This window comes from Borostomias antarcticus (genome assembly GCF_949987555.1).
Source record: "Borostomias antarcticus genome assembly, chromosome: 20".
NCBI lineage: Eukaryota > Metazoa > Chordata > Actinopteri > Stomiiformes > Stomiidae > Borostomias > Borostomias antarcticus.
In genome coordinates this window covers 9,072,284-9,087,283 of record NC_140253.1, presented here as the reverse complement: position 1 = coordinate 9,087,283, position 15,000 = coordinate 9,072,284, and the positions used below count along the sequence as shown (strand labels likewise).

Below are 15,000 nucleotides of genomic sequence, written 5' to 3'. Positions count from 1 at the left end.
GGCCGTTTCCAGTGGGACCTGTGCTGTCTGATGTGCGAGAAGCTGAAGCTGAGCACCTGGAGAGTCCAGCTGGGCGTCCTGCAGTCCATGAAGGCCTTCTTCCAGGGGTACGGTCCCTCTGAACGCCCCCCAACCAGCTCCACCTCCTCAGGGAGACATGGCTCCACAGCGCTGACCCTTTTTCCGTCTGGTGGTTTTCCTGCAGGCTGCTGCTCCTGGAGAAGGGTCACCAGGACTTCAACGCCCTGTCCCAGATCCTCACTGAGACCTGCGCTGCTCTGACCTACCCTCTAGGTGAGGCCCTCCACAGAGCAGCAGCAAATATAGATAGATATAATATAGTAGAACCTCAGAGATACGAACATCGGAGATCTGAAAAGTCCGGTCAACCTAATGGGTGTTAAAACCGTAAGTAGGGGTCAAATGTAACATTATTGCGGGGCTCACACTACAGGATTTTGGGGTGGATTTATCCCTGAGTCAGCCCTCCCGACAATCGATGTTCCGATGTTCAGCCCAGTTTATCTTGTAATGTGAGGGGTTTCCAGATTCGACCTCCCGATCGGCTCGCAGGCCCATCAGGGCAGGGCCTCGATAATGTCAAACATGTTTGATATGTAAGATTATTACGTCACGACTTTACAAGTGAGACGGCGAGACCTGTTGCTCCCTCGGGCACGATAAGATCCTGTAGTGTGTGATGAGCTGTTTTTTTTTTTTCCAAATCTTGTCGTGTGTGCATGTTTGAGACCTAACCCTAACCCCAGAAGAACATCTGTTCAGATTCTCCTTATGCGTGATGCAACCCGATTTCGAAATCGGTTAGGATTTTAAATATCCTGTAGTGTGAGCCCGGCATAACGTAACAAAATGGCTAGCATAAAACGCAAGTATAGTTGGTTATTCGAATGCAATTCAGAGTGTAAGCAAAATAAATATTCTATTTAGCAAAATTTTGTGTGTTTTGACGTCACTTTCAGAGTTACAAATATTTCAGACATCCGAGTGAACCTCACTCCCAATGGGTTCGGATCTCTGAGGTTCTACTATATTCTCATACTATATATGCATTAACTTACTGTATCATAACAGGTTCTACACATTCTGATTTGTCATGTCCCATCGATGTTTTTCTTCTTAACGTGTCTGATGTTTTTTCTCTCTAGAAAACAAGGCTTACTCGTCAGTCAGGACAGAGGCCTTGTCTGTTGTCGAACTCCTGGTAAAGAGAACTGGAGGTAAAAATCACTCTACTACATATTCTACCACTACTACTTCTACTTTTTACAACTATTTAATGTGTTTCGTGAAATGTTCTCTGCTGTATGTATAGGAGTGCTGTTCCTGTTTTAAATATCGTATATGTCTCTTGTGGCTGCAGTTGATAATTAGCCAAGCTGGCTAAAACTGGCACATTTACAGAAAGGTTGATTAATGTGCATGATGTCCCTGTAATCTTAAACTGTAAAATTTGTATTCCTCTTATACTGTACCATGAAAATAGTGTTAGTGCTACTAAACACCGTTACATATGAAAGGTCATTGTCGCACTGAAATTAGCATGGGCGATAACCTATCACGATATTAACGTGCGTGTGTGTGCATGCGTGTGTGTGTGTGTGTGTGCGTGCGTGCGTGCGTGCGTGCGTGTGTGTGTGCGTGTGTGTGCGCGTGTGTGTGTGCGCGTGTGTGTGTGTGTGTGTGTGCGTGCGTGTGTGTGTGCGTGTGTGTGTTTCTCTCTCCAGAGAGCGAGCAGTGGGAGTGTGTGTCTGGGAGGAGCCGGGAGCAGCTGCAGCGTTCTCTGTCCACCATGCAGTCAGACAGCAGAGCCGACCTGCGGGACAAAGCCCAGGAGCTCCGCAGGCACATCCAGAGCCAGCCCTAGACACACACACACACACACACACACACACTCTCTTGACAGGCGCGCGCACACACATACACACACAGTGGCATCCCCTGGGTATGGCGGAGACCGGTTAAGACTTGAATGGCAGAGGCACCTTCTCTCAGAGCTCTTCACTAGTCCCAGTGGGCACCGGCTGATTGCTCACTCAGTTCAGGTGTGCTCAATTACCTCAGGCGTGAGCAATCGGCTCCATCCAGTCCTGGGGGGTCTTGGGAGACGTAGTTCCATGGGCTAAGGCGTCTGGGCGTTATCACTGGGGATGCCACAGCACACACTCGCAGACTCAACACACTCACGACAAAAAAAAACACACATTTATATCTGACCAAAGCCTCAAATACACACACGTACGTCACTGCACACTCACGACCCCGGACCTGTGAGTGTGTGTGTGTGTTCGATGAACCTGGCTCATCCGAAGGGACTGCTTCTTCCAAGTGGACTGACTCAGACTCCCCGGGTTGAGAGAGGACTTTTAGAAAGTCCAGAACTACAGACTGAAATAGTCTCCACTGCAACTCAACCTTGTGTCTCTCTTCAGGTGTCGACGTACCTGAACACGAGCGGTGATGATGAATATTGTACTGTGTCAAAGACGAGACGCTCTGGTTCATTTTACACAAAATGGAATAAACGCCATATTATTCACGGACGTGTTGAGATTTGTAAACACTGTATCGCTGCCACTGTACAGTAAGTACAGGGCATTTCTCTACTGAAGCAGATGGCTGGCCAACTATAACCCTACGCTGGGTTGGGCTGGCCTGACTATGAAGCCCAAAGTAGTGACCACTGCTGCGAACGCTTCATCTATAAAGGCATGGTGGCGGCCAACTCTGGACCTGTTGGGCTACGCGGGGTGCATGCTTCCATTCCAGCCCAACACTAATCCGCAACATCGTCCTACACCGCACATTAAACGTGCGTCCTTCCTAATGTAACAATGTAACTGAATAGGTCTTAATAAGCACTTCAGTTAAGCGATTCGTTTGAGAGGACTAAGGAAGGGTGCCTCTTTTAGATTACTGGAACGGAGCCCATAGGGAATGTTAATGGTTTCCTGGTGCCCTCTGGATGTGTGTTGGGTCGGAGCTGGAACCTCCACACCTCTAGCTCTCTGGAGTTGATCAATCCTTTCCTTTTAAGGGACAAAGTACTTCTCTGTGTTTGAACCAGTATTTCTGCTCTTTCCTCCCATGTTTGCATGTGTATAAGGTGTGTAAAATATTCTATTTTCAGAACCCTTTAAAACTACCAGAGGGAGGGCATGGTGTATCCTGCTGTGTGAATTGTGTCCCCTGCCCCCTAATAAAATGAACCTACCTTGTGAACTTTTTCCGCTTTATTTGATTTCATGAATTTGCAAATTGTGTTTGGTACAGGGTGGGGGACGAACCCAAAAGTGTTGCATGTAAAAAAAACAAAAAAACAATACACTTAAAAAGCAACAAGTGCTAATTCACAGTAGCTGCCACCACGTAGATAGTTAGGAACTTTATTCATCCCCGAAGGGAAATTCTTTTACGTGCATGTTGGTTACAAAGCTGTTAGAATCGGATTCAGCCCTTTTTTCAGCAGCCATTTTGACATGTCATGACAAGCAGAGTAAAGGCAGGTGTAATTGATCAAGTTAATTATGGTCCTGTTCTATTAAGTGTGTCTCAGCCATTCCAGTGAGCCAGCACACTATCAGAGCCCTGGCACACCTAAATACTAGATGGAGTAATTGATTATTAGTTACACATGAGTTTAACCTGCTTTGACAGGTCAAAATGGCAGCTGGGAAAAAGGCCGGTTAGCTTTGGACCCATTTGAAAACACAAGGATTTTCTGTTGAATTACACTTTCTCTATGCATGTATGCTGTTTAATCAAAATGTTAAACTTGCAAAACAAAAGTAAACTGTTAAGCTTACAGTGATGTTCAGTTGAAAGTCTAGTGATCAGATTGTTATAACCATTATGTACAAGGCCACGGCATAGCAGTGAGAGCAACTGTCATCATTGGTCATGGGCCATGCGCCACCTAGTGGACAGTATATAAATAACACAGATCATTAAGCAATCAGTCGGTGATCTGTTACGTGCAGCACAGAAATGGTAAACTCCAAGTCGGTTATATTTCTTTAATATATCTTGAACTACATACTGAAAATATTACACTGATGACAGACACATAAAAAGGACATCGAAATAGAATGATAGACTAGAAATATCAAAAGGATATGAAAGCGGACGAACTCAAAAGTGTTGCATCTGACGAGACGGATGCAAAAAAAATAAAAAATAACATTAAAAAAACCCACATTGAGCTCTCGTTAGCGACAGCTAAAGCTAAGCGATTAGCTGCCTTTGCCTCTTGTCCTTATAGCGAGCCTTGTCCTGTCCCTTGTGGGCTGCATTCCTGTCACTCTGGCTCTGAGCCGTCCTGGACACCGTCGATACGCCGTCCACGAACTTGGTCTTGAACAGAACGTTGGCGTTGGTGAACATGCCGTCCTTCAGAGACACCACCACGAACTACCGAGGAGAGAGGGGGGGGGGGGTTCAAATTAGTGATGAAGGATAATCCAACTGGAAATTGTGTTACTAGTATGAAATGCAAACACTGTTAGCTTGATGTGGCTCCATTTGTGTGCAAGTGGATTACCTGACAGTGAGTGGGAAGTGTGTGTGTGTGTGTGTGTGTGTGTTTTCTACCTGGGAGTGTGTGAAGTGTGTGCGTAGCATCTGGCCGATGTTCTGCGTGTGGGAGAGGTCGAGGGCGGCGTCCACCTCGTCCAGGATGTAGATGGGAGCCGGTTTGAACAGCAGCATGGCCAGGATCAGAGACAGGGCCACCAGAGACCTGCAGGACACACACACACACATTATTGACAACACATACACAGACACACACACAAAACCCATATCCCCATATTCCAACATTATAGGCTCAAAAGAATGAAATCAATCCACTAACAAAAAAAAGTGGTGGTAATAACACACGATCAACCGAGCGGTGTGACGATCCCTAGTCCTGACCTTTGCCCCCCGCTCAGCTCAGTGAGGTTCTCCTTCCAGGTCTTCCCCAGGGCCACCTTGAACTCCAGACCCTCTAGGACCCCGCAGCCCTCGGGCGGGGCCAGGCGGGCGTCGGAGCCGGGCAGCAGGGTGGAGAAGATGGAGCCAAAGTCCTTGTTCACCTGGAGGGAAGGAGGGAGGAGGAGGTGAAGAGGGGAGGTGGAGAGAGAGAGAGAGAGAGAGAGAGAGAGAGGGGGGATAGAGGGAGGAGGAGATGGAAAGAGAGGTGGAAAGGCAGGTGAAGCAGCGAGCGCGTGGCGTGAGCGGCCCACCTTCTGCCAGGCGATGTTGAGGGCCTCGTTCTTCTTCTGGTCCAGCTCCTGGATGGTCTGCAGGATCTTGGACTTGTCGTTCTCCACGATGCGCTTCTTCTTCATCAGGTCGTTGTACTGGGAGGGGAGAGCGAGGGGGGGGGTGACAGAAAGAAGATGAGTACATTTCCACACTTTCATTCAAAAAGGCACCTAGTTGCTGCTGATGCAGCCACATACATAATAAACAGCATGTTTAGCACGCACACACACACACACACACACTTACGTCTTTCTATCCTCGTGGGGACTGCTCTAAACTTAACCCTAACCATAAAAACATAACCCCCAAAAAACCCTAAATGCTAAAGCTAACCCTAAACATAACCTTTGACCCTAAACTCGTGAGAACCTTCCAATGTCCCCACAAGTCACAATTTTTCCATCATTTAACTTCTCTTGTTAGGAGTGAGGACAGCATTAAGTAGTTAAACGTCTCACACACACACACGCACGCACACACACGCACGCACACACACACACACACACACACACACACACACACACACACACACACACACACGCCCCTCCGTCCGTCCTCACCCTCTCCTCGGCCTGGCTCAGCATGTTCATGGCTCTCTTGTTGACGCTCCTCTCCAGCCTGTCCTTGTTCTCCTCCAGCTTGCGCAGCCTCTGGCCCGCCTCGCGCGGGTTGTTGGCCTTGAAGTCGTACGCCGTGTTGGGTTTGCCAAACAGCTGGCGCTCCAGAGGGATCCAGTCGTGCTCCTCCAACATACGAGACACCTGGGGGGGGGGGGGGAGTGGAGGGGGTATGAAAGGAAAGATGATGTTCACTGAAAAGGGGATGCGTGTAGCATCTTATCGGTTGTAACCTGGTTGTGTCTGTTTGCTCGTGTGTGTGTGTGTCTGTTTGCTCGTGTGTGTGTGTGTGTACCTTGGCGGCGGCGTCCTGGCTGTCCTTGCGGTGCTTGTTGATGTTGTGCTCCAGCTCCTTGATCTTCAGCTGGGCCTCGTTAGCCTGCTCCCTCATCCGGTTGGCCTCTGAGCTCTTCCCCTGCAGACGCCACACGCCATTCACACGCAACGAAACTTTGTTAACACCGACACAGCACAGGGACAAGGGGTTTTGAGACAAAGCAGATTATAGCAGTAAAAAATAGCAACAGCATTGTGATTTAGGTCGATCGACAGTCACGGCTCTTCTCTGTCCTGGCCCCGCAGTGGTGGAACGAACTGCCCACTGACGTCAGGACAGCAGAGTTGCTGCCCATCTTTCACCGCAGGCTCAAAACTCACCTCTTCAAGAAGTACTACAACAATCCTCCCTCTTAAGCACCTATTGTATTTTAGATTGCTATTCTTGCACTTTGCCTTCAGCACTCGATTATGCTCTTAGTCACTTGTTTTAGAAAGGAGATGCACTTGTGAGTTCTGGCAAGTAGTAGTACATTGGCTTTTCCAAGGTTAAATGCAATTATTGTTAGTCGCTTTGGATAAAAGCGTCTGCTAAATGACTAATGTAATGTTAAAGGAGTAGTTTGCTGTTGAGCATCCAGGGGTCATAGTCATTACAAAATAAAATTCAAGGACTTTGAAGTACTATTTTCAAGAACTTCACTCATTGATTTTTGCCAGAATATCAACAGACACCAGTGACCACTCTGAGCTTCCCGTCTTTGAAAACGAGAGCTTATGGTGTTTTTGAGGGATTTAGTCTATGCACCTTTGGATCTTTCGAGTGTGTTGGCAGCGACGGGCTTTATCTCGAGAGTGCACCGTTTGACGAAACTATAATATAATATCAAGGTATTATGGGTATCAGTCATCACCAGCTTGTATGTTGCTCTAATTAGTGCTCAAATATCTACCTATTTCTAGAGGGTGAGCATATATAACCTGGAATTGGAAATAACTTGGAGCATAATATAACCCTGGAAGGCTAATATCTAAGACCAGGGGAGACCTGTGATTACGTCTTGATACGTTTCAGATGATTTTAGACCAGCGTACTGTAGCTGACGAACAGAAGGAAGGCTGGAGTCAGCAGTTTTTAGTCTGTCCCGTACTGTTTTTTTTTTTTTACACACAAGACATAACGCAAAAACTGCACTTAAAAGCACCTTGTGCAAACCATGAGCATCATACGCCCTGTCCTAAGGTTAGTTACAGTACCATCATATACAACGGTCCATATCAAGACGTTGACAGATGGTGCGGTCTTAAGATATTAGTGCTTGTTGATCACAGTCCATCCACGTCACAGCTAACCATAAAGGATCTCCATGGGCGTACACGGTATTCTACAATGAGAAAGTCCATAAAATAACGATAGTGACATTTGCGCATCCTGGCGGAGGAAAACTGACCTTGATCTCTTTGTCCTGGGCGACGATCACTTCCTTCTGCTTGGTCAACTCCTCCTGGGCGTGACGCACTGACTCCTGGAGAGAGAGGGAGGGAGAGAGAGAGAGAGAGAGAGAGAGAGAGAGAGAGAGAGAAAGAGAGAGAGAGAGAGAGAGAGAGAGAGGGAGAGAGGGAGAGAGGGAGAGAGAGAGAGGATGAGGAAAGCAGCTACGTTTCAACCGCCAGTCTGAGTCCAGTCAGTCGTTTCTCGGAGGCGTGTTTCAGGAGCGCCGTCCCGTCGCGACCGCGCCTCTCTTCTCGTTGTCCCTCACCTTGTTGGCGGCCACGGCGGCGGCCATGCTGTCTATCCGCTCCTGGATGGCCTTGGAGGCGTCGTCCACCGCCTGGATCTGCTGCTCGTACCCAACCTGTTCCCGCCTCAACTCCTCCAGCTCGAGCGCCACCGCGTCCGCCTCCTGCACACACACACACACACACACACACACACACACACACACACACACACACACACACACACCTCATCAGCCCTCTGACGCGGTCTGCTTTATCCTCAGGCAGAGATGTGGCGTGTGTGTGTGTGTGTGCGTGTGTACCTGCTGGCGCTCTTTCAGTTTCTTGTTGAAGGCGTCGGCCTTGGCCTTGGCGGCGCCGAGCTTCTGCTGGGCGGCCTTCAGCTCCTTCTCCCTCTCCGCCTCGGCGTTCTTCATCTTGTCCTCCAGCACCTTGAACTTCTCCCCCGCCTTCTTCTGCACCGCCTTGGTGCTCTTCAGCGTCTCCTCACTCTCCTCTGGAACACACACACACACGCACACACATTAGCGAGACCCCTCACCTCCTCACATCAGATGTTCGTTTCTATCATGTGCATGTGTGTGTCCGTGTGTGTGTGTATGTGTGTGTGTGAGTTTGTGTATAGAATCCATGCGTATGTGTGTGTGTGTATATACAATGCATACATATGTATGGATTCATGCATGCGTGTGTATATGAATTAATGTGTGTATATGTGCATATATGAATTATTGAGCAGGTGTGTATACAGTATGAATGTGTATGTGTGTTTGTGTATACAGCATGAATGTGTGTGTATGTGTGTTTGTGTGTGTGTGTGTGTGTGTGTGTCTCCTCACCGATGGTCTTGCGCAGCATCTCCAGCTCCTGCTGCTGCTGGTGGAAGGAGCTCTGAGTGAGCTTAGCCTGCAGGATCTCCTCCTCCTCGGACTTCAGGTCCAACTGCTGCTTCAGCTGCCGATACCTAGAGAGAGAGGGGGAGGGAGAGAGAGAGAGAGAGGGAGAGAGAGAGAGAGAGAGAGACAGAGAGAGACAGAGAGAGAGAGAGAGAATATTGTACTGTATGAAACATCGTTCACATAATGCAGTTCAGCTGCCTCTACGGCCTCATTGCGTGCGCGTGTGTGTGTGCGTGTGTGCTCACCTCTCGGCGGTTCCCTTCAGGCCGGCCAGCTGTGTGTCCAGGTCGTGGAGCTCCGCCTCCTTGGCGGCCAGGCTCTCCTGCGCCTCCCTCAGCTCCTGCAGGCTGGACAACACAGAGGCCGACTGGGAGCGCGCCCCTTGGGGGAGGGAGGGAGAGAGAGAGGGAGGGAGGAAGAGAGAGAGGGAGGGAGGGAGAGAGAGAGAGAGAGAGAAAGAGAGGTCAATTTCTTTTATGTCAATTTCTTTCTCTCCTTCCTTAAAGGACAGGTTCGGAAATGTACCCTTATGAGCCATGTTATAAGGTATATATGAGGTATACAATCATATACAACAACTGATATCAAAGTTGTGTCAAACGGTGAACTCTCAGGATATAGCCCGTCGCCACTAACACACTCAATGGATCCATGAAAACAAGATCACCACAAAGTATGCTATATAACATGGCTTATAATGCAGAACAACAGCGGTAGCCATCATCATCTCTCGAGTGAACATTTGTCAGACCCTGTATCTAGCTATATTTGCTATTGAAGAAAAACACCTACAATTCCAAAACACTGTGCAATTTGTATGCAGTAATGTGCAATTCAAGGATTTCTCTGCACCGGCGGTGTGTTTCCAGCGGTTGCCAGAAAAAAATCTTTCGTGTAAGTGTGTGCGATCGCACATTTTTGGTTTTGTTGAACTAGCTTCATAGGGCAGGCTAGAGCTAGAGGGTTAGCATGGTGCACCCTCCGAGTCCCTGTCCTCCTAGATGTGTTGTTGTTGTTGACGTAGTCCTTGTTATTTTGCTTCCGGGGATTTGTCGACCCGTTTCGACGCGGCAAATCCCCGTCAGTGCAGACTTCCTGAACATGCTTTGTTTACATGGAGCAACTATAGTCAAGGAAACCACATTTTTCTCTATTGTTTTGTGGGTCTAGTTGTTGAGCCCAATGTTGTTCTAGGGTGGAATTCTCCTTAAAATTATGATTCTCTCATCCGAGTGTGTTGCTGGACCTTTGTGTGTGTGTGTGTGTGTGTGTGTGTGTGTGTAACCCCGCCCCTCTCACCTCCGGTGAGCGTGCCCTGGGGGTCAAACACGTCCCCTGCCAGGGTGACCGTCTTGGTCATGACCCGCTTGTCGAAGGCCACGCGCTTGGCGTTGTCCAGGGTGTCGCACACCAGCGTGCTGCCGAACACGTACTCCATGGCCTTCCGCACCTCCGACTCATAGCCCACCAGAGACAGGGCGGTGTGCACGTTGTCCTGCCCCACCTGAGAGAGAGAGAGAGAGAGGGGGAATGGAGATGGGGTGAAAAGTGTGAGTGAGTGAGTGAGTGAGTGTGAGAGACAGAGAGAGAGAGAGGGGGGGAGCGAGGGAGAGAGAGAAGAAGGGAAGGAGAGGAATAGAGGGAGAGAAGGAGAGGGATAGAGGGAGAGAAAGAGAGAGAGAGAGAGGTCCTTACCAGGGACTTGGCAGTGCGGATCACGTTGTCGTTGATGGTCCTGCCGGAGATCTTGTTGAGGGGGATGATGGTGTACCTCCTCTTCAGCTCCCCCTTCTCCAGCAGCTTCTTACCAGTCACCTACACACGCACGCATACGCATGCGCGCGCACACACACACACACACACACACACGTTAAAACCAAACCAAACACACACGTCTTAATCAAAAATACACAACCAGTTACTAGTTTGCACCAATACACAGTCAAACGCATATGTATCCAACATAGACACGCACATACTTGTCCTCGTTCCTGACACACACACACACACACACACACCTCATTGTCCACCACTACGTTGTAGAGATTTCCCCCGGCCACCACCTCCAGCGCTGTAGCGTAGGAGACGTCGCTGACTGTGATCAGATTGGCCAGCAGACCCTTAACTTTGCTGCGGTCCCACCCACGCTCTGGGTCTCTACCAATGGGAGAGAGGAGGGAGGTTCACTTCCGGATTACATCACAACAAACACTCGGGAGTTCCTACACACACTGCCTGGTTCTTTACACAAAAGCGAGCCTCACACACACAAACTTTGGAGGGGATTACAGATAATACTCCACTGTCTCTCTCTCTCACACACACACACATTCACAGGCACACACACACACTGCGCTGACGTACTTGTAGTCGAAGCGTAGGTTGGGGAAGCGGGCCATGAGTCTCTCGTAGGTCTCTCTGAAGCCAGACACCTCCCTGTTCAGCTGTCTCTTCTTGTCCAGCAGGCTCTCTTCCTTCCCGTCTACACACACACACACACACATTAATGTTAGAAGCCGCCGAGCAAGCAAATATAAAAACGGTATCCCTCCCCGAGACAAACCCAGCCCGACCAACCTTCATAGTTGAGCTTGTTGATCTCGGCCTGCAGCTTCTCCTTGTGGTTCCTGACGGCCTGGAAGGCGTCCTGGTCCTTCTTGTAGCCGCTGTCCATCTTCTTCACCTGGGCCTGCTTGGTCTGCAGCTCAGCCTGGGCGTGCTTCAGCTTCATCTGGGCCTGGAGGGAGAGAGGGAGGGAGGGAGAGATGGGAGGAGGGATGGGAGGAGAGATGGGAGGAGGGATGGAAGGAGAGATGGGAGGAGGGATGGAGGGAGAGACCGGAACGAGGGATGGACAGAGAGAAAGAGGGAAGGAGAGAGAAACGTTTAAGCAACATCCCATCCTGTGGATTTAAACGAGGCTCCGAAAATCACCACAGCCAGGAACAGCCAATCACAACGGTCCAAGTCGGCGAAACGGCCGTCCGTCCCCCCGTGCCCCGCCCTCCACTCCCGCCCTCACCTGTTTGGCCTCCGTGTCGGCCTTGCTCATGTCGTTCTTGCACGCCATCATCTGGCCGGCCAGCGTGGCCTCCTCGCCGTCCTCGTTGGTGGAGAGGCCGGCCGACACGGCCTTGAAGTGCTGCTGGGCGGCCTCTAGGGCGGCGCCGTCCTGCTGGCCCTCCTGGCGCAGGGCGTCCATCTTCTCCGCCGCCTTGGACACCTCCGCCTCCTTCACCACCAGCATCTTCTTGTCCTGGGGAGGGATGGAGAGAGCAGGAGTAATGGGGGAGGGGGGGGGGTAGTTGGTAAGTATGAGTAGTCTGGCTGGAGAACTGTATGCATTTCGGCATGGCATATATCTATCTCTCTGGCATCTCTCTCTCTCTCTCTCTCTCTCTCTCACACACTCACTCACTCACTCACTCACCTCCTCCATGCTCTTGACCATCTGCGTCCTCTTCTTGGTCTCGTCCTTCAGGTTCTGCTTCTGCAGGTCCAGGGCGCTCTGGGCCTTGGCGTCCACGCGCTGCACCTCCGACAGCGCCTCCTCCAGGGACTTCAGCACCCCGCCCACCTCCTACACACACACACACACACAAAATCATCTTCCATCATTATATTGAAAAATATCTGAAAAGAGAGTGAGTGAGTGAGTGAGTGAGTGAGTGAGTGAGTGAGTGAGTGAGTGAGTGAGTGTGTGTGTGTGTGAGTGTGTGAGTGTGTGTGTGTGTGTGTGTGTGTGTGATCATAATCCTCGTCCTCCGCTCCTCCTCCTCCTCCTCCGTCCGCTCGTACCTTGTCCCTCTTCTTCTGCAGCTGCTGGATCTCGGCCGAGAGCTCCTGGACCTTGCGCTCGTTGTCGGCCATGTTGGCGTGCAGCTGGGCCACGGCGTCCTGCATGCCCTGCAGCTCCCCGGCCGACTTGGCCTTGGTCTCCTCGGCGCACACGAACAGCCAGGCCACGTACAGACGGCTCAGGTGCTCGATCTCACGCATCAGCTTCTGGTATTCCAGGTACGAGGATCTTTCCTGCGGGAGGGCGGAATGTTATTAGGGCTGCACGATTATGACAAAAGATAATAATTGCGATTATTTGCTTCAAAATGGTAATTGTGATTAATAATTGTGATTGATATTTAATATATAATATTAATATATAATAACCAAAATGCTCGCAAATCACGGACGTTGATCCCTTTCTTGCTACCAACTCACTGACCTCGTTTTCGCTCATTTTTTAACTACTCACGGCTGCGGGTACTCTCGTGACACTTGTCTTGACCTACTGCTATCTGTCTTCTCAGTGAAATTGTTACGCACAGTCCACTCAGCGAGAACGCATGTGATTGGTCAGACAGCAAAGCAAAATTATTAATCACATTAATTGTGGCCTTTTGCGATTAGTTAATTGCGGAGGTCATAATCGCGATTTCGATTAATTCACGATTAATTGTGCAGCCCTAAATGTTATATATATATATATTTCAGAAGTTCAAGAATAAAACCTGACTGTGTGAAAATGAGAATGACATCCTACCTCCTTCAGTTTCTGCATGGTAGGGGTGATCTCTTCGTCCAGGATCTGAGGACAAGTACAGGACACTCGGGTCAGTTGAATAACAATCATTTGGTCATGTGAGAAGCTGAGGGTCCGTCTTATCTGCCGTAGGCAACGCGGCCGCCGTTATACCGTCTGGATCTCTTTCAGCTTGGCCTCCTTCTTCTCGATGGTCTTCTGAGCGCTGATCTTTTTGCACTCGTACATCCTGGTGCCCGCCGCCTCTTCGATCATGGCCAGGATCTACGTTCGAGACGCAAAGGTTTTGGAAGGAGGAATGGTGAGGAGATTGTGTGTGTGTGTGTGTGTGTTTAGTGTGTGTGTGTGTGTGTGTGTGTTTGTGTGTGTGTTTAGAGTGAGTGTGTGTGTGTGTGTGTGTGTGTGTTTAGTGTGTCTTACTTCTGGTGGCTTCATGTTCAGGACCTTGGTGATTCTCCCCTGTACAAATTCAAAAAAGGTATGTATTCAAGTCTATTGTGAACAGGCTATTAACTTAGCTACAAGATCAAGCTGAATGCCATCATGATGACCCAACAGAGGGGTCAAGCTCACCTGCATGATGAGGAAGTGGGGGTTGTTGACGTTGAGGCCCACGGAGCAGAAGAGGTCCTGCACACGTGTGTTGTTGGCGTTCACCCCATTGATGAGGTACTTGTTTCTACCTCCGAGAACCACCTGCAAATAAAAAAAGATTTTAAGGATTAGGATGGTGTAACCCCAAGATGGAAGAAGAATATACGCTTTACAGTGGTAGAGGACAGGTGAGTAGTTGAACTTAGTTCACGTTAATGTTCTCTTGAGTTAGCCGGTGGCTTGCTTACCTGTCTGGTGACGGTGATCTCATCGTGCGTCTCGAACCCGAGGGGACTCTGGCTCTTGTTAGAGTTGTCAAACGTGATGGACACCGTGGCTTTGGTGATGCCCGCCTGCCCGTTTTTGTACACCAGATCCTGAAGATTGGACGCCCGTACCTAGAAGAAGAAGAAGATGGTGTGTCGAAACGTTAACGTACATCAGATAAGGAATCTTCTCGCTCCAGAAATTAGCTCGGAACGGGCTAGCCTGCTAAGTTACAGTAACGTTAGTTAGCTGGCTTGCACTTATAGGCTAATAATAACGGCTCTGAATGAAAGGTATTCAAATGTTTCCAACCAGGTTAGCACGTCAGGCATCTTTACTTACATGAGACAAATTGGAAATGCCCAGCAAAAAGCATATGGAATCGAGGATGTTGGATTTTCCGCTGCCGTTCAGTCCGGTAATGGCGTTGAAGAGCGGGTCAAACCCGTTGATCTCTGTCCTCTGAGCGTACGACTTGAAGCCCTCGATTATGATCGATTTGATGTGCATCCTGGCGCCTTGATCAGCGCTGATCTTTATTGAAATATGAAGATATCGTAGCTAAAAAGCGCCACTAGCTCGCATGCCAGTGTTGTTGCAGCACTGTCAATAGAAACAGTCCTCTTCCTCTCTATGAACTTGAATTTTGGCGCCAGGCTTTCCTGCTGCACTCCTGACTTCCTTGTTCAAATCGGAAAAATCTTACTGAAATCCTACCGCAAACGAATGTATATGTACCCCAAATCACGTATCTAAAACACAAGCTTCATTCATTGTTAAATATGGTGTATTATTAGATTTG

At 49.2% G+C, this 15,000-nt stretch overlaps 2 protein-coding genes across 2 annotated transcripts in view; one reads left to right on the top strand and one right to left on the bottom strand.

The window, feature by feature from the left end:
- Positions 1 to 3,226, top strand: part of ecpas (Ecm29 proteasome adaptor and scaffold) — a 22,680-nt gene extending 19,454 nt beyond the window's left edge. The window contains exons 46-49 of the mRNA XM_084454596.1: positions 2 to 107; positions 206 to 294; positions 1,167 to 1,238; positions 1,746 to 3,226. Of these exons, the coding sequence (XP_084310722.1) occupies positions 2 to 107; positions 206 to 294; positions 1,167 to 1,238; positions 1,746 to 1,885 (407 nt within the window). The 3' untranslated portion in view covers positions 1,886 to 3,226. The remainder of the gene's footprint in view (position 1; positions 108 to 205; positions 295 to 1,166; positions 1,239 to 1,745) is intronic.
- Positions 3,227 to 4,242: 1,016 nt separating this feature from the next.
- On the bottom strand, positions 4,243 to 14,708 carry smc2 (structural maintenance of chromosomes 2; the record flags this gene model as incomplete). Its single annotated transcript, XM_084454643.1, has 25 exons — positions 4,243 to 4,428; positions 4,609 to 4,756; positions 4,933 to 5,093; positions 5,244 to 5,360; positions 5,826 to 6,026; positions 6,178 to 6,297; positions 7,610 to 7,684; positions 7,919 to 8,062; positions 8,201 to 8,394; positions 8,738 to 8,862; positions 9,043 to 9,178; positions 10,097 to 10,301; positions 10,493 to 10,612; positions 10,816 to 10,954; positions 11,162 to 11,279; positions 11,375 to 11,534; positions 11,820 to 12,053; positions 12,228 to 12,377; positions 12,596 to 12,829; positions 13,338 to 13,382; positions 13,491 to 13,601; positions 13,758 to 13,796; positions 13,911 to 14,033; positions 14,180 to 14,329; positions 14,541 to 14,708. 25 exons carry the CDS (start codon positions 14,706 to 14,708, stop codon positions 4,243 to 4,245), a joined length of 3,603 nt encoding a protein of 1,200 aa, XP_084310769.1.
- Between the last annotated feature and the right edge of the window lie 292 nt (positions 14,709 to 15,000).